We start from the raw sequence: 19,658 nt of genomic DNA, 5'->3' as shown, positions 1-19,658 counted from the left end.
GATTCTAACATGTATTGATTGACCTAGGGCTGTGAATACTTATGTAAATGAGATATTTCTGTATTTAATTTTCAATAAATGTGCAAAGATTTCTAAAAACGTGTTTTCTCTTTGTCATTATGGGGTATTGTGTGTGGATGGGTGAAAAAAGATATATTGAGTAAATGTTGAATTCAGGCTGTAACACATAAAATGTGGAATAAGTCAAGGGGTATGAATACTTTCTGAAGGCATCTGAATGCTGGTTGGTTTCCCACTGAATTTGAGGTTCAGTTGGAAACCAGCTACTTCTCGCTGCCGCCATCCTTTGCATTGGAGAACTCATTGTTCAAATACACAAAAGCAAAGAATATGTCCGACATTTATTTTCAGCAAGGTTCTCAAGTGATGAACAAATTATCTTATACATTTCCCTACTCTGAGCTCCGTAAGGTCCTACAACATTTACAAAAGAGGCAGGTCAATCTTCTATAAACGTTAAACTCAATCACCCATTCTCATAAATCTGTTCATGTTCCTACTCTCACACTACATACTGTTCATAATGTACTGTTAATTTGTAATGTAATGTACTCTGTGGATACCAAAATGTGAACAACTTGATACTACATACCTACCAGTGGCATGTATTCATGGATGCCAAAGTAAGCCAGGCTTCCCAAAAAAACTGACCAAGAAAAAAACATTTATTTTCTTCTTTGGTCTTTATTTTCTTTGGTCTGTGTTTCATAATGCCCTTCATAATGCTATTTTTAATTCGCAAGAGGCTGAATGTACACATGACCAAAAGTATGTGCACACCTGCTTGTTGAACATCTCATTCCAAAATCATAGGCATTAATATGGAGTTGGTCCCCCCTTTGCTGCTATAACAGCCTCCACTTCTGGGAATGCTTTACACATAGATGTTGGAACATTGCTGCGGGGACTTGCTTCCATTCAGCCACAAAACCATTAGTGAGGTCGGGCACTGATGTTGGGCGATTAGGCCTGGCTCACAGTCAGCGTTACAATTCATCCCAAAGGTGTTCGATAGGGCTGAGGTCAGGGTTCTGTGCAGGCCAGTCAAGTTCTTCCACACCGATCTCGACAAACCATTTCTGTATGGACCTCGCTTTGTGCACGGGCATTGTCATGCTGAAACAGGAAAAGGCCTTCCCCAAACTGTTGCCACAAAGTTGGAGGCACAGAATCATCTAGAATGTCAGTGTATCCTGTTGCATTAAGATTTCCATTCACTGGAACCAAGGGGCCTAGCCTGAACCATGAAAAACAGCCCCAGACCATTATTCCTCCTCCACCAAACTTTAGTTGGCAATATGCATTGGGGCAGGTAGTGTTCTGCTGGCATTTGGCAAACCCAGATTCGTCCGTCGGACTGCCAGATGGTGAAGCGTGATTATTACTCCAAAGAATGTATTTCCGCTGTTCAAGAGTCCAATGGCGGCGAGCCTTACACCACTCCAGCCGACGCTTGGTATTGCACATGGTGAACTTACACTTGTGTGCGGCTGTTCGGCCATGGAAACCCATTTCATGAAGCTCCTGACCAACAGTTATTGTGCTTCCAGAGGCAGTTTTGAACTCGGTAGAGAGAGATGCAACCGAGGACAGACCATTTTTACGTGCTATGTGCTTCAGCACTCGGCGGTCCCGTTCTGTGAGCTTGTGTGGGCTACCACTTCGCTGCTGCTCCGTTGTTTCTCCTAGACGTTTCCACTTCACAATAACAGCACTTACAGTTAACCGGGGCAGCTCTAGAAGGGCAGAAACTTGACGAACTGACTTGTTGGAAAGGTGGCATCCTATGACGGTGTCATGTTGGAAGTCACTGAGCTCTTCAGTAAGGCCATTCTACTGCCAATGTTTGTCTATGGAGATTGCATTGCAGTGTGCTCAATTTTATACACCTGTCAGTAGTGTGGCTGAAATAGCCGAATCCACTCATTTGAATGCGTGTCCACATCCACTATACAAAAGTATCTCAAAGCAAACCGAGCAAACGAAACAGCACCCCTCTGTCTCTGTATGTGTAGGCCATCTATCTGATGCTGTCTGGTCCAAAAGAGTATGACATTGTTGCCGCCCTTAGCATTGAATGCAAGGGAAGCCAACAAGCATTTAGCCTCCCTTGATAAAAGAAAAGTATAAAATAATAGCCAATCAGCATTGAGCTAAACTGAGCGAGCTCAACTGTGAATGGTGCTCTCCGGGTTGTGATGAAAATACGGTGTGGTTGAATTTATTCTGCCACTGTGTCTTCTTCTTGTCTCGGCCTTTAGGCCTATATATCACTGTCGCAAGGCATATGAACTAACAGCGTACATAGCAACACATAGGTTGTAATATGGATTTTTGTCTGGCTTCTCTAGTGATTTTACCCACGCACCGCTACTGATACCTACAAACATACAATGTCACTCGTAAAGCAAATAATAATTGAAAGACTTTCTGTACATACATTTCTGGATAAATTGGCACAACCCATCCTCTGCTAGTGCTAACAAACACAAAAGCAACAAATTGTCACATTCATACAATGTAGAAATTAGATCCTTTCAGATGAGATACACCAGAAAAATCGTGTGATTTGCAGAGAAGACTACTGACTGATAATTCACATAAATGACGCCAGGGTGAGTTAGTTTGACAGATGCAAGTTAAGTGTATTTCCTTCTATGACCATTGGGGATATTTATTGATTCCATGTATCATAGTACATATTATTATTCAGTGCTTTGTGACAGTGGAAGTGCTGACAATTAGGGACACCATTCTCGGCAAAACACTCGAAATATGCTTCTGGACAGAAAAAATAATCAAGCCATCTTTTGGTATTTTAGTTTTTTCGAAAATGACAACATTTTCCAGAATGAGCACAACCCAGACTGGCATGAAAAAAAAACAGGGTTTCAAAGGGGCAACCACCAAGTCAAACTAACATTTAGGAATATTTTGCATTGTTTTTCTTTAGGCGTTTTGCAGCAAGGTGGAATAGATCACCTTGGTGATCTGCAGCACGGCGGCGTGTAGCGAGTACTGCACCACGATGGAGCCGAAGCCTTTGTAGAATCCCAGGGCTCCCTCCTCTCGCCGGATCACATTTACACAGTCCCGGATGCCTTCATACTGCGTGTTGATGGGCAGGACCTCAAAGCCCAGGTCTGTGTTGTCAATGATGGTGCGCGTGCCCTGGATGTGGAGCCTGTGCATCACCATCTCCAGCGGATAGAGGAGGACATCGGCACACAGACTGGCCACAAAACTAGCCATGAGTTCTGGGAAGTAAGCATCCAGCATGGTCTGGACCGTCTCCGAGCCGTCCACGGGCTGCTTGGCCGGACTCTTCCGGCGCAGGAGGAAGAGAACCAGCCTCTGCACGGTGGAGCTCACCACATAGTGGAGGACCCCGTGGAGCACGGTGGGGAGCATGAGACCCCATAGGGGCAGCAGGCGCTTGCTGTGGGGGACGCCCATTCCCATGACCCGGCCCACACCCTCCTTCACACAGTCCAGGATGCCAGGGTTGTCCCGGATGATCTCACTCTGGGGACACACAAAAAGAGACACTATGGGTGTGGTGCATATTTCATGGTTAATACAGAATGATCTGAAATGATCTCTGCATGTGTGTTTGGATTGAAAAGACCAGCTCTGTGAAGGAATGGATACATTTACTGATTCTTTGATACTGTTAAAAGGTTGAGTTTTGCAAAAACATGAAGTCATATTTATCTTTATTAGACAATGGACGAACAATGATCTTCACACTCAAGATTATCTTTATGTTGTTGGGAAACTCACCCAAAGTCAGTTAGAAAGTGAAGGGGAGTTATAGAAGATACAGATGGACAAGATAAGGACAGCCAAAATACAACAGACCACAAAGGGATCATCATCCATATACAGTAAGTATGAAGTATGGACACACTCACCTGCACAGTTTCAATGAGGCTTGCTGAGTAAAATGGCATGGCAACCACACAGGTCAAACTGTAAAAAGGAGATACACAATAACTGGTCATAAGATCAAAGCATTCTACTGAAATAAAGATATCAGCACCATCTGATAACAGCATCTAAATGTAAAGTCCCTTCTCTATTACCCTGCACACTTTTTTTTATACATATGAATATGCACTCTATAGTTATGCAATTAAATGATCACTTACCATACTGTTACTTGTAAGTTACAGTATAAAAACCATTCATTATTTAGGAAATAAAATAAATGTTATTACCCTTTCAGAACCAAATGCCCAATAACTTGCTTGGGGTTCCATTTGTGGGAGAGTTCTCTGAGAACAAACAAACAAGCATAGTCAGTCCTCTATCCAAGGTACCAGGTAAGTAACAGTGTTCATTTATTTCAAACAAGGTGATTTAACATAATTCAGATTTTTAAGAATAAAAAAAGGTTGGTTTAAACTAGTTATTGTATTGTTTGAACACTTATTTTTGAAGTAAACTCTATAGTTTGTTTCATGCCGTTTTTTCCCCATTCATTTAAAGCTGTTAGTGGTCTTCGATTTTGGTACTGGAACTTTGTGATCATCTCACTGGAACCCTTGGGAGCTGATAGATATGGCCTCTTGAGTATAATCACCTACCTCCAGCATGTTCTGGTAGTGGCTAGAGGCCACATAGTGAGTGGAAGTTTGACACCTAACGCCATTTAAAAGGATGACTTGCTATTGATGTTGTGCTCGATTTTTATCAACAGCAATACAAACATTTTATTTTTGTTTGTCGAAGTCTTGTCAAAGATATGGTGGGCGATCAGGCGAGGACTAAAGGCAATGACTAATATAAGCAATATTCCCATTGACTAGTTTTCTTGTCTCAAATATCCTCCAACAGTAAATGCATACCGTGGTAGTGGAGTGCATTCACTTATGATGCCTTCTGTTCCCAATGTGACTCCCTGTACCACAAAGGTGCTGCCCATTCCTTTCCATAAGGCCTTAGGACCCTGCAAGCAGACAATTCACAAAAATATACCGGCATTAAAACATGTTAGCCCAAAATCCACATTTTCAACATCTTTTGAACATTTTTTGTGGTGATATTTGTTAGGCCTATTTGTGAATGTTGGGTTTTGGGTTTGTGAAAAGCATTTACTACCTGACTCTTGGTGACATTATACATCACACTGATAGCAGTCAATGGGGACAGATGGTAGCACCTGGCGTGATAATTGACCTGGAAGCCACAAACAAACAGAATTAGGAATCATTTATTTATTATTACTACTTACTTCAACTTAGTTCATTAAATACTTACTTCAAGCTCACTGGAGGTGAAACCTTAAGTAGCATTATAATGGGCAACTGTGATACACCCATGAAGATTTATTTACTGTATTGTAGAAATATTTGAATCAACAGAGTACACCAAAGCCTAAGGATGGAACACATACAGACTCTGAACATGTGAATTGTGGCAAATACTGCATGGCTGACCGTAGGCTTACCTGGCACTGACGACGAAACACAATGCAAGGGTGAGCCAGGACATTTTCAGTAAAGAGACTGGAAGAAGAAGACATGGTGTGAACACAGTGCCTTCAGAAAGTATTCACACCCTTTGACTTTTTCCACATTTTGTTGTGTTACAACCTGATTTTAAAATGGATTAAATTGAGATTCAGACATTGAATATCCCTTTGAACATGGTGAATTTATTACATACACTTTGGATGGTGTATCAAAACACCCAGTCACTACAAAGATACAGGCATCCTTCCTAACTCAGTTGCCAGAGAGGAAGGATACTGCTCAGGGATTTCACTATGAGGACAATGTTGACTTTATAACAGTCACAGCCTTTAATGGCTGTGATAGGAAAAGATTTGGATAGATCAACAACATTGTAGTTACTCCACAATACTAACACATTTTCATAAGTATTCACACCTGACTCAATATTTTGTAGAAGCACAGCATGTTCTGCAGCTTTTATAGCTGTGAGTCTTTCTGGGTAAGTCTCTAAGAGCTTTCCACACCTGGATTGTGAAACATTTTCCCATTATTCTTTTCAATAGTCTTCAAGCTCTGTTAAATTGGTTGTTGATCATTGCTAGACAAATATTTTCAGGTCTTTGCATAGATTTGCAAATAGATTTAAGTCAAAACTGTAACTCGGCCACAGGAATATTCACCGTCTTCTTGGTAAGCAATTCCAGTGTAGATTTGGCCTTGTGTTTCAGGTTATTGTCCTGCAGAAAGGTGAATTCATCTCCCAGTGTCTGGTGGAAAGCAGATTGAACTGGTTTTTCCTCTAAGATTTTGCCTGTGCTTAGCTCCAGTCTGATTTTTTTTTTTTACTGAAAAACTCCCTGGTCCTTAACGATTACAAGCATCCTCATAACATAACGGCCACCAGTATGCTTGAAAATATAGAGAATGGTACTCAGTATTGTGTTGTATTGGATTTGCCTCAATCATAACACTTTGTTTTCAGCACAAAAAGTGAATTCCTTTTTGTAGTATTACTGTAGTGCCTTGTGCAAACAAGATGCATGTTTTGAAATATTTTTGTTCTGTACAGGTTCTCTTCTTTTCACTCTGTAAACGTGATATTTCTGTATTTGATTTTCAATAAATTAGCAAACATTTCTAAAAACATGTTTTTAATTTGTGATTATGGCATAATGTGTGTAGATGGATTAAATCTGATTGTTTTCACATCCATTTTGAATTCAGGCTGTAACAAAACAAATTGTGGAATAAGTTGAGGGTTATGAATACTTTCTGAAGGCACTGTACATTTGTATTTGTATTTATTATGGATCCCCATTAGCTGCTGCCACAGCAGCATCTACCCTTCCTGGGGTCCAGCAAAATTAAGGCAGTTTATACAATTAAAAAAAACATTACAATACATTCACAGATTTCACAACACACTGTGTGCCCTCAGGCCCCTACTCCACCACTACCACATATCTACAGTACTAAATCCATGTGTATGTTATCGTGTGTGTGTGTATGTGTGTGTGTGTGTGTGTGTGTGTGTGTGTGTGTGTGTGTGTGTGTGTGTGTGTCTATGCCAATGTTTGTGTTGCTTCACTTTACATAAGTTTTTTTTTTTTTTTTTTTTTAAATAGATTTTTAAAAATATAATTTTACTGCTTGCGTCAGTTCCATGTAGTCATGGCTCTATGTAGTACTGTGTGCCTCCCATAGTCTGTTCTGGACTTGGGGACTGTGAAGGGACCTCTTGTAGCATGTCTTGTGGGGTATGCATGGGTGTCCGAGTAGTTGTGTGTGCCACTACTGTGTGCCAGTAGTTTAGACAGACAGCTCAGTGCATTCAACATGTCATGTCAACATTCAATACCTCTCATAAATAAAAGTAGTGATGAAGTCAATCTCTCCTCCACTTTGAGCCAGGAGAGATTGACATGCATATGATTAATATTAGCTCGCTGTGTAGATCCAAGGGCCAGCCGTGCTGCCTTGTTCTGAGCCAATTGCAATTTTCCTAAGTCCTTTTTTGTGGCACCTGACCACACGACTGAACAGTAGTCAAGGTGCGACAAAACTAGGGCCTGTAGAACCTGCCTTGCTGATAGTGATGTTAAGAAGGCAAAGCATCGCTTTATTATAGACAGACTTCTCCCCATCTTAGCTACTAATTTCCACATTATTTATTACAAGATTTAGTTAAGGTTTAGGGTTAAGTGAGTGTTTTGTTCCAAATACAATGCTTTTAGTTTTAGAAATATTTAGGGCAAACTTATTCCTTGCCACCCACTTTGAAACTAATTGCAGCTCTTTGTTGAGTGTTGCAGTCATTTCAGTCACTGTAGTAGCTGATGTGTATAGCGTTGAGTCATCCGCATACAAAGACACTCTGGCTTTACTCAAAGTCAGTGGCATGTCGTTAGTAAAAAATTTAAAAAGCAAGGGCCTAAACAGCTACCCTGGGGAATTCCTGATTCTAACTGGATTATATTTGAGAGGCTTCCATTAAAGAACACCCTCTGTGTTCTGTTAGACAAGTAACTCTTTATCCACAATATAGCAGGGGGTGTAAAGCCATAACACATACGTTTTTCCAGCAGCAGACTACGATCGATAATGTCAAAAGCAGCACTGAAGTCTAACAAGACAGCCCGCGCAATCATTTTATCATCAATTTCTCTCAGCCAACCATGCACTGTACATACGGTGCATTCGGAAAGTATTAAGACCCCTTGACTTTTTCCAAATTTTGTTACATTACAGCCTTATTTGAAAAATGATGACATATAAAAACAGAAATACCTTATTGACACAAGTATTCAGACCCTTTGTTATTAGACTGTAAATTGAGCTCAGGTGCATCCTGTTTCCATTGATCGTCTTTGAGATGTTTCTACAACCTGATTGGGCTCCACCTGTGGAGAACATGATTTGGAAAGGCACACACCTGTCAGAGCAAAAACCAAGCCATGAGGTCAAAATAATTGTCTGTAGAGCTCCGAGACAGGATTGTGTCGAGGCACAGATCTGGCGAAGGGTACCAAAAAATGTCTGCAGCATTGATGGTCCCAAGGACAAAGTGGCTTCAATAATTCTTAAATAGAATAAGTTTGGCACCACTACCTAGAGCTGGCCGCCTGGCCAAACTGAGAAATCGGGGGAGAAGGGCCTTGGTCAGGGAGCTCCAGAGTTCCTCTGTGGAGATGGGATAACCTCCCAGAAGGACAACCATCTGTGCAGCACTCCACCAATCAGGCCTTTATGGTAGAGTGGCTGGACGGAAACCACTCCTCAGTAAACGGCACAGGACAACCCGCTTGGAGTTTGCCAAAAAGCAACTAATAGTCTCTCAGACCATGACAAACAAGATTCTCTGGTCAGATTATCTGGCCTGAATTCCAAGCGTCACGTCTGTTGAAAACCTGGCACCATCCCTACGGTGAAGCATGTTGGTGGCAGCCTCATGCTGTGGGGATGTTTGTCAGCGGCAGGGAATGGGATCAAGGGAAAGATGAATGGATCCTTGATGAAAACATGCTCCAGAGTGCTCAGGACCTCAGACTGGGGTGAAGGTTCACCTTCCAACAGGACAACGACCCTAAGCACACAGCCAAGACAATGCAGAAGTGGCTTCGGGACAAGCTTCCTAATGTCCTTGAGTGGCCCAGCCAGAGCCCAGACTTGAACCCAATCGAACATCTCTGGAGAGACCTGAAAATATCTGTGGAGCGACACACCGCATCCAACCTGGCAGAGCTTGAGAGGATCTGCAGAGAAGAATGCGAGAAACTCCCCAAATACAGGTGTGCCAAGCTTGTAGCATCATACACAAGAAGACTTGAGGCTGTAATCACTGCCAAAGGTGCTTCAACAAAGTACTGAGTAAAGGGTCTGAATACTTATGCAAATGTGATATTTCATTTTTTAAATTGTATTTTATAAATTAGCAAACATTTCTAAATTTGCTTTGTCATTATGGGGTATTGTGTGTAGATAGATGAGGGGGATTTTTAAAAAAAATCAATTTTAGAATAAGCTTGTAACATAACAAAATGTGGAAAAAGTCAAGGGGTCTGAATACTTTCCGAATGCACTGTATTGGCTTACTGCTTTCCTTTTCCCAAACACTTTGACTGTATATATAATGTTTAATGACGGAAATGGTTTGTTTAATGTAAATGTTTACTTTCCTTTAGAAGTCAAGATGGATCATAGTCATCTCTTTACTACTAAACTACCACTGAATTACTGAAACATTGAATTACCTTGCAAGCCCGATACCAAATCCAGCAAATCTGTTCAACTGCTCTGAAAGAGAAAGAACATATACATGTGAATGAATATCTAACAGCGACATTTAATGGAAAACCTTATTTATTGTTATACATAAATAAATCATAGTCATGCAAGTCACTCAATATTTTGAGCATTTTTATTTTACCTTTATTTTACTAGGCAAGTCAGTTAAGAACAAATTCTTATTTTCAATGACGGCCTAGGAACAGTGGGCAGAACGACAGATTTCTACCTTGTCAGCTCGGGGGTTTGCAAACCTTTCGGTTACTAGTCCAATGCTCTAACCACTAGGCTACCCTGCCGCCACCAGCATCATAGGCTAAGTAGCTGAGAAATTAGACTCGTCGAATTGAGTTTATTGTCAACAAACAAGCAGAGCATCAAGTATACTGCAAGGGTCACAGCCTCACTGGGGGAAGCACACGTATTAGTCGGAGGTATAAAGTCACCAAGACACGCAAACCCCCCTCAAATGTTATTAGTCGTGTACACAGATTTGCAGGTGCAGCGAAATGCTTGTGTTTCTAGCTCCAACAGTGCAGTAATACTTAGCAATAAAATAAAAAACAATACACACAAAATTATCGGAAATATCAGAACGAGCAATGTTAGAGACTGGATGATATAAATATACACATACTACTGTTCAAAAGTTTGGGGTCACTTAGAAATGTCCTTCTTTTTGAAAGAAAAGCTCATTTTTTGTCCAATAAAATAACATCAAATTGATCATAAATACAGTGTAGACATTGTTAATGTTGTAAATGACTATTGTAGCTGGAAATGGCAGATTTTTTTATGTAATATCTACATAGGCCCATTATCAGCAACCATCACTCCTGTGTTCCAATGGCACGTTGTGTTAGCTAATCCAAGTTTATCATTTTAAAAGGCTAACTGATTATTAGAAAACCCTTCTGCAATTATATTAGCACAGATGAAAACTGTTGTTCTGATTAAAGAAGCAATAGAACGGGCCTTCTTTAGACTAGTTGAGTATCTGGAGCATCAGCATTTGTGGTTCGATTACAGTCTCAAAATGGCCAGAAACAAAGACCTTTCTTCTTTAACTCGTGAGGGTTCGATTACAGGCTCAACATGGCCAGAAACAAAGACCTTTCTTCTTTAACTTGTGAGGGTTCGATTACAGGCTCAACACGGCCAGAAACAAAGACCTTTCTTCTGAAACTCGTCAGTCTATTCTTCTTCTGAGAAATGAAGGCTATTCCATGTGAGAAATTGACAAGAAACTGAAGATCTGGTACAACGCTGTGTACTACTCCCTTCACAGAACACAGCAAACTGTCTCTAACCAGAATAGACAGAGGAGTGGGAGGCCCCGGTGCACAACTGAGCAAGAGGACAAGTACATTAGAGTGTCTAGTTTGAGAAACAGACACCTCACAAGTCCTCAACTGGCAGGTTCATTAAATAGTACCTGCAAAACAACAGTCTCAACGTCAACAGTGAGGAGGCAACTCCGGGATGCTAGCCTTCTAGGCAGAGGTGCAAAGAAAAAGCCATATCTCAGACTGGCCATTAAAAAGAAAAGAAAAGATTAAGGCCTCCCTCACTAAAGATTCTGGGTTTGTACCCAGGCTCTGTCGCAACCGGGAGGCCCATGGGGCGGCGCACAATTGGCCCAGAGTTGTTAGGGAGGGTTTGGCCGGCAGGAATATCCTTGTCTCATCGCGCACTAGCGACTCTTGTGGCGGGCCGGGCGCAGTGCACGCTGACCAGGTCGCCAGGTATACTGTGTTTCCTCCGACACATTGGTGCGGCTGGCTTCTGGGTTGGATGGGCATTGTGTCAAGAAGCAGTGCGGCTTGGTTGGGTTGTGTTTCGGAGGACGCATGGCTCTCAATCTTCGCCTCTCCCGAGTCTGTGCGGGAGTTCAAGCGATGAGACAAGACTGTAACTTTTACCAATTGGATACCATGAAAAAGGGATGAAAAAAATAAATAAAAGATAGGCGAAAGAACACGGACACTCGAAAGAGGAACTCTGCCTCGAAGGCCAGCATCCCGGAGTTGCCTCTTCACTGTTGACGTTGACCCAATCCACTGCAGACTTGTTGATGTGGATGGGGGAGTGCTCTCTCTGCTGTCTCCTGTAGTCCACAATCTGCTCTTTTGTTTTGTTGAGGGACAGGTTATTTTCCTCCTCCCTTTAGGCTGTCTCATCGTTGTTGGTAATCCATCCATGTCTTCATCACTGGAAGAGCATCTTGTGTCTCAACCGATGGTGGGCACAACAGAAAAACCTCATGATGTGAAATAGGGTCTAAGCGAACATGAAAATGTTTTTAATTTACGCATTGTTAGATAATTGATGTTAATGGTTTAAGGTTTTTGACAAAACTGTTTGTAAAGCTTTTAAATGACATCAAACTCAACTGTTTATATTTTCCATTTAAGAAGACATGGATGTCTCATGGTATGGTATGCAAAATGGATCAATTTTGAGCATGTTTAGCTCATTAATGTTTTGGCATTCATGTCCAAAAAGTCCCTATCTGACCACTTCTTCCACGGGCAAACATCAATGGAAAGTTTTGAATCAAAAATGGAATGCTGTTGAAAAGGGATTTAATTCAAGTGGATTTACCCTGTAGTGTGATTGACATCAATCAATGTTCACAAATGCACCTAAAAGCGCAAATAACCAGGAAAGCTACTTTATAATATACAGTATGACTCATCCGCCTACTTGAGAAATGCTCCTACTGTAGGTCAACACTACACTCCCTCTCTATCTGTAGGGTATTGTCTGAACCCCAAAATGGTGGTAGGTCTGCTCAAATGCCAAGTTTCTGTTTCTGTTATTTCATCATTGATGCTTTGAAAGGCAGTCCTGTCAATATATATATTTTTAAACTTCTTGTAGGTAATTCTGGACTTGTTTGGATATGAGTTGGTTGGATTCTATCAGCGCAATAGTATATGCAATCAAGAACAGTGCCTCATAAAACAGTTTAAAAACAGATATCTAGGCTAGGCCTACAGTAGTTTGTGCTCTCTTCAGTGTTTTTGTACTTTAATGTTATTGAATCCCTATCCTGCACAGGAATCATTTATATGAATGGTAACTGATTGTAAACGTGGATTTCAGGGCGAAGTCAAAGAAAGTTATACGTATTTTTGTGGAACCAAGACACGTAACGTTACGCTAAAGTTTAAGTATGTCGCATAAGTTACTGTCGGTAATGTAAAGTCCAAATTGTTGACACTGACTCTACTATTCTCAGGCCTAGCTAGGTAGCTAGTTGAAAGTTGAGTGATTTCACATTCAAACACTCATGATACAGTGACGATTTCGTGTCGTAGTCATTGTTGTGAATGAAAATGGTCAGCGTTGCTGAAATGATGTCCCCTACCGGATGGAGGAGCTGTGGGCAGAGTCTCTTCAGCACCAGGTGCTGCAAGGGCCGCCTCAAATTGGGGCGTGCGTTCACCAAAATGTAAATTTCGGCTACCTGGAATATCTGGCGGTGTTGTTACCCAATTCTGCAGGTCCACACTAGAAGAATTATTAAATGACCTTCCACTGTAGCCCCCACTGTAAGCAGGATCCTCAATACCTCTGTAACCTAAACCATCAAAATTGTCCGGTCGCCGAGAAGTCATCCTGCACGAGAGCTAAATAGGAGTGACAGCTCCTTTGATATCACGACTAACGTTAGTCAAATAAATATGTGTAACTATACCACTTTTTAAATATACGAGAAACACATTAAAAATTCAGATGAACCACAGTATAACACCAATTTCGACCGCTAGCAAGCTAACCACCCTAAATTACTTCGTTAGATACGCTAGATAGCGAGCAAAATAACAACACGAATGAACTGTCAGCTGATCATATCAGCGGCTCGTCAGAAACACTAAAAAGGTACATCCTGGTCATGGAATTTTGAAGTTTGTCAAAATAAAAGTTCCCCATGTAATAGTAGAACCGTGTCAATAACCTGTATTTATTCATGATATATGAAATATAATTAGCTAAACATTAACAATGAATCTTATTTATTTAGATTTAAGTGACATTTGCATTAAATGTCGGTTTTAAAACATGTTCCAAGGTCAAATGAAAGGCCACAATGTGAATCACTGTATATGGAATACATATACAGCTAAATCTATTCTGGGTGCCACAGTAAAGGTGTTGTAGGGGATACTCAATAGGGTCCGTAGAATGTATATATGGTGTCATTTCATGGGGCTCTCAATAATACAGAGTATTTCATATACAGTGATTCATATTGTGGCCAATGGAATGAATGAAGTAAAAGGCCAGCAACACTCTGCATTACTCAAAGCCCCATGAAATGACACCACATATAGATTCTACAAACCCTACTGAGTATTCCCAACAACACTTTTACATCGGCACATAGAAACATTTTTCTATATAAGACCATATGTAATTTATAGGCCTACAGTGCATTATTTACATTTTATTTAACTAGGAAGTCAGTTAAGAACACATTTTTATTTACAATGATGGCCTACCCTGGACAATGCTAGGCCAGTTGTGTGGTTCCCTATGGGACTCACATTCCCAGCCAGATGTGATTCAGCCTGGAATTGAACCAGGGACTCTAGTGATACCTGTTGCACTGAGTTACAGTGCCTTAGAATGCTGTGCCACTTGGGAGCCCTGCATTTGGACCAATGGAATGGGTGGAGTAGAAATGGCTACTGGGTAGACCACAGTCATCCAATAAATTACACCATGTATAGATTCCAGTGCAAGATCAGTAGGGTCTCTAGAATATTATTTTCTTTACATTAATTTAATTCAGCTCCAGCCATTTCTCAATGTGCTCCACCTTATAATATAATCTTATATAAAGTAGTAATTATCTTTAGTTGAGATATTTCCCCGATGTAGTTATAATTTTGCAACATTATTTTACATTATGCCCTATGGAAAGCTGCATTTTTTAATTCATTTTGGATCATACATATAGCGTTGTACTTTTATTTTGAAGACAAAATCAGAAAACCGAAAGTCTTAGTGCTGCTCCCGGGACACTAACGCTGCTGCCGTGACGCTAATGCCGATCAACTGGAAGTTGTTTCCTTCTCTTCCGCATCCAAACTGCATTGTGGGACATGTTGTTTCTTTGTGTACTTATTTGACCTAGCCGCAGTGCGTCCATGGAAACAGCAAACAAACGAGACTGGTGTGCAAGAGATGAGGGTGAACAATCCATAGATGTTAAATGGAGGCGAGGGAAACAGGTGTCTATACAATTATGAAAGCTGCCAATGTGATAATTTTATATTTGTTGTGGAAATACAACACAGGGACACTCGAAGTCAATCTTAAATTAATAATTGTTTATTATCAGCTTGCTAGAGAGGTTCCAAAAAACTTGATGCACCATAGTGAACATAGAGTGGGGCAAAAAAAGTATTTAGTCAGCCACCAATTGTGCAAGTTCTCCCACTTAGAAAGATGAGAGAGGCCTGTAATTTTCATCATAGGTACACTTCAACAATGACAGACAAAATGAGAAAAAAAAATCCAGAAAATCACATTGTAGGATTTTTAATTTATTTATTTGCAAATTATGGTCGAAAATAAGTATTTGGTCACCTACAAACAAGCAAGATTTCTGGCTCTCCCAGACCTGTAACTTCTTCTTTAAGAGGCTCCTCTGTCCTCCACTTGTTACCTGTATTAATGGCACCTGTTTGAAATCAACTGTACTTACATGTATTGTAATGTTGTTCTATTTTTGTCATTGTTATGTTTGTTGGCCGCCATTGTAAAACAAGAATTTGTTCTTAACTGACTTGCCTAGTTAAATAAAAAAATGTTTATCAGCCTCATAAAAGCGGATATTTCAAACACATAAAATATGCATCCAAGCCTAGCTGAAATATAATAAGGAACATGTTGGGTCATTTTCACAGCTCTCTTTCCTTACAATCGGTCAAACTGAAAAAAATCTTTCCCCTGATTTTCTTCTTATTGTATTGTATTTTCTCACTGGTGCCTCCTGGTTCTGCAAAAGAAGTAGAGATGACAGATAAATCTTTACAATGTCAACAAGATTGAAGTACACTACATGACCAAAAGAATGTGGACACCTGCTCATTGAACATCTCATTCCAAAATCATGGGCATTAATATGGAGTTGTTCACCCCTTTGCTGCTATAACAGCCTCCACTCTTCTGGGAAGGCTTTCCACTAGAAGTTGTAACATTGCTGCGGGGACTTGCTTCCATTCAACCAAAAGAGCATTAGTGAGTTTGGGCACTGATGTTGGGCAATTAGGCCTGGCTCACAGTTGGCGTTCCAATTAATCCCAAAGGTGTTTGATTGGGTTGAGGTCAGGGTTCTGTGCAGGCCAGTAAAGTTCTTCCACACCGTTCTCAACAAACCATTTCTGTATGGACCTCGCTTTGTGCACGGGGCATTGTCATGATGAAACAGGAAAGGGCCTTCCCCAAACTTTTGCCAAAACGTTGGAACCACAGAAACGTCTAGAATGTCATTGTATGCTGTAGTGTTAAGATTTTCCTTCACTGGATCAAAGGGGCCTAGCCTGAACCATGAAAAACAGCCCCAGACCCTTATTCTTCCTCCACCAAACTTACAGTTGGCACTATGGTAGCATTCTCCTGGCATCTGCCAAACCCAGATTTGTCCATCAGACTGCCAGATGGTGAAGCATGATTCATCACTCCACAGAACATGTTTCCACTGCTCCAGAGTCCAATGGTGGCGAGCTTTACACCACTTCAGCCGACGCTTGGTATTGCGCATGGTGAACTTAGGCTTGTGTGCTGCTGCTCGGCCATGGAAACCCATTTCATGAAGCACCTAATGAACAGTACTTGTGCTGAAGTTGTTTCCAGAGGCAGTTTGGAACTTGGTAGTGACCGAGGACAGACGATTTTTACTTGCTGTGCGCTTCAGCACTTGACGGTCCCGTTCTGTGAAGTCCCATTCTGTGAGCTTGTGTGACTTACCACTTCGTCTTTTTTTTTTCTTTTTTCTCCTAGACATTTCCACGTCACAATAACAGCACTTACAGTTGACCGGGCAGCTCTAGCTTGTCAGAAAATTGGCAAATTGACTTGGAAAAGGTGGCATCCTATGACGGTACCACGTTGATAGTCACTGAGCTATTCAGTTCTACTGCCAATGTTTGGCTATGGAGCTTACATGGCTGTGTGCTCCATTTTGTCAGCAATGGGTGTGACTGAAATTGCCGAATCCACTAATTTGAAGGAGTGTCCACATAGTTTTATATATATAGTGTATTAATTCTATTGATTTATGACATTCTGGTGAGCAAGGATTTATTTGGTATTCTAGGGCAACCTATAATGACAGAAGAGAAGTTACATGTATCTAATTACACACAGTTGACTAACAAATCGAGAGCTTGGGGCTATAAGGTTCTCTGCAAAAATATGATTCTGAGATAATTGGCTTTAAAGAACAATCATTGGTTTAAATGGTGTCAGCGATTTTTATATTGTATTCTTTTGAATTTATCAACATGGATTGGGTTATTTAGAGTACTATATTGGTAGAAACCATTGAACAGAACAAGGCTATGTCAATAACTCAGATTGTCACATTATCACATTGGCTATAGTCGGTGGTTGCGTATGGGTTGTTAGCAATTGCGGCGGTGGCGGGTGAACAAACAGCTGACCTGCGCACCACTAGCGCATATGTTCATTTCCCGTTGCAAAACATTTTAAAACGTGCCCATATGATCATAATTCTGCTGTCAATGTCCCGCTTTCCATCCCCAACCGTTTTCTTCTACTGTTCACAGAATGCCCAGCAGATGGTGACAAAATCTAATATGTGTGGCTATTTCACTGGACGCTAGGTTTGGGGTCAATTTCATTTAAAGTTCAGTTGATTCAGAAAGTATACACTGAAATTCCAATTCTCCTATGCTTTTCAATTAGGAACATTTGGAATGGGAATTTATTTTGCTTTCTAAATGGACTGGAATTGAAACGGAATTGACCCCAACCCTGCTGTACACCTCAAAGTAATCAGATGTTCCCTCAACAGCACAGAGCTGGACTGAAATGCATGGGAGAGGGAGACCAAATTGAGCTTCCTCTGGCATGTACAGAGCTGCTCTTGCTTGGTTTGTGCCATGGCAAAATTCTAAATCGTGGGTTATCAATGAGGCCTTAATAGTGCCTATTATAAACCCTAATGGGCATAGCTGTTATTTTGGTCAACTTGGAAAGAGAGTGCACTTTGTACTGTAATGATTGGACACAGCCCTGAGTTATTTACATGGTCAAGAAATATTTAGGGCCGTGGTAATTGTAATGATTATGAATAATATGGTTATGTCTTAGCTATTAACACATATTGTTTTTGAGTAAATCAAGACAAACACTGTGTTTTCTCTTTAGATTCCCTGGATTCCCTTCTGATGTCATTGGACAATGCCTCGGTATATACAGAACATATTCCTGCCTTCTTTTACCTGGGAGAGCCAGTATTGCACTGGGTCTGTACTGATATGTCTCCAAAGCCCAATTTGAAAATGCTCAAGGTAGACTGGGAAGAGGATATCTAGTCAGTTGCACAACAGAATGCATTCAACCAAAATGTGTCTTCCACATTTAACCCGACCCCTCTGAATCAGAGGGGACAGATCTTGGTTCCTTTTTAGTACATATCAATGTGTGTGGAAAAATAACCTACGTACCAAGTTTACAGATTAGCCTACTTGTAAAACGGCAAGAACTTGAATTGTATTATGTGTCGTTCACCTTTGCAACTTCATAGTGAGCCTGTAAGGCTCAGTTGGTAGAGCACGGCCCTTACACCACCAGGGTTGTGGGTTCAATTCTGGGGGCCGCCGATACGCATGACTGTAGGTCGTTTTGGATAAAAGCATCTTCGAAATAGTATTGGAATCTTTTGGCTGGGTTATTTCTTCTTCTTTCACATCTCTGGAAACATGAGTGGACCAAAGAAGCAAATTCAATCTTCATGAATTTTTTAAAAGGCATTGTACTATATGTATAAAATAAACATAGTCATTTATTATGTTTTTAACATGACTAATTGTTTTTTCTACTCAAAGAAACGGACCTAAATTTCAAACCGCATTGAAGAAAAATACATGTGTTCTTGGGTGTGTGTGTGCACGTACGTGCAACTAATGGGTGTAAATTGTGTTGTTGTTGAAAAACATTAAAAGACGTCTGTAAACTTCTGTTTCTCTTTTAGCTTTGTCTCAGTGTGAGTCATGCTAACAACCATATCCTAACATACTGGTCTCAGTGCACTTCATGCTACATCCAGGGTACATTATTTGTGGACTGGGACCTTTTCAAATTGATTCAGCACCAGTAAGAGTTCCATGACAATTCTAACAAACCTAAAATATTTACTTCGGTCATGTGTTGATCAGTTTGTACGAGTGCACCAAGGTCATGGATTCACATACATACGAAAAAGGTATACACCAACTGGACTGTCAGTTGCTTTGGATAGGTGTCTGCTAAGTGGAATAATATGAATTCTATCCCAAAAAATGTAGTTGGTTTATGATTAGTTTAACCTTAACATCAGCAAAGTGTATTCAAGTTCACTGAAGTTCACATCTGTAGCGTTGCACTGTGCCATAATAACACATGACTTATCAAGGAGACTAATATAAGGGCATCATGCCATCTGTGCAGGTGTTTAATGTTTGAATATCCCGTAGCTACATCCTGATGCTTTCCCCATGTAATCTGTGTTGTGCTGTAGGCTCAGGCAGACTGTCAGGAGTATGACATGTACCAGGTGCCCTGGCATTGTCTTCCCAGTAGGTACTGCGTATAAAACGATGTCAGCCAGCAGTCCCAGGTGTAACACCACCTCTTCCTGCTGAGAGACGAGCT

The 19,658-nt window shown here is 40.8% G+C and overlaps 1 protein-coding gene across 1 annotated transcript; it reads right to left on the bottom strand.

Annotated features, from left to right (window-relative positions):
- Positions 1 to 343: 343 nt before the first annotated feature.
- Positions 344 to 13,624, bottom strand: LOC115105939 (mitochondrial outer membrane protein SLC25A46-like). The gene is made up of 8 exons (XM_029628457.2): positions 13,138 to 13,624; positions 9,731 to 9,773; positions 5,474 to 5,531; positions 5,125 to 5,202; positions 4,872 to 4,972; positions 4,242 to 4,298; positions 3,936 to 3,993; positions 344 to 3,546 (listed from the first exon to the last, which is right to left on the bottom strand). The coding sequence occupies exons 1-8, from the start codon at positions 13,385 to 13,387 to the stop codon at positions 2,971 to 2,973; spliced, it is 1,221 nt and encodes a 406-aa protein (XP_029484317.1). The 5' UTR covers positions 13,388 to 13,624; the 3' UTR covers positions 344 to 2,970.
- Positions 13,625 to 19,658: the final 6,034 nt, after the last annotated feature.

Source organism: Oncorhynchus nerka, linkage group LG22 (genome assembly GCF_034236695.1).
Source record: "Oncorhynchus nerka isolate Pitt River linkage group LG22, Oner_Uvic_2.0, whole genome shotgun sequence".
Classification (NCBI taxonomy): Eukaryota; Metazoa; Chordata; class Actinopteri; order Salmoniformes; family Salmonidae; genus Oncorhynchus; species Oncorhynchus nerka.
This window is presented reverse-complemented; position numbering and strand designations above follow the sequence as displayed.

Bases quoted from the DNA above. Each gene is read 5' to 3' on its own strand.
- LOC115105939 (XM_029628457.2), bottom strand. From the start codon at position 13,387: ATGACTTCTCGGCGACCGGACAATTTTGATGGTTTAGGTTACAGAGGT. The intron at 4,973-5,124 runs GTAGTAAATGCT...GTCTGCTTGCAG, and splicing joins ATAATGTCACCAAGAGTCAG to GGTCCTAAGGCCTTATGGAA. The intron at 3,994-4,241 runs GTAATAACATTT...TCCTTTTTACAG, and splicing joins GGGCATTTGGTTCTGAAAGG to TTTGACCTGTGTGGTTGCCA.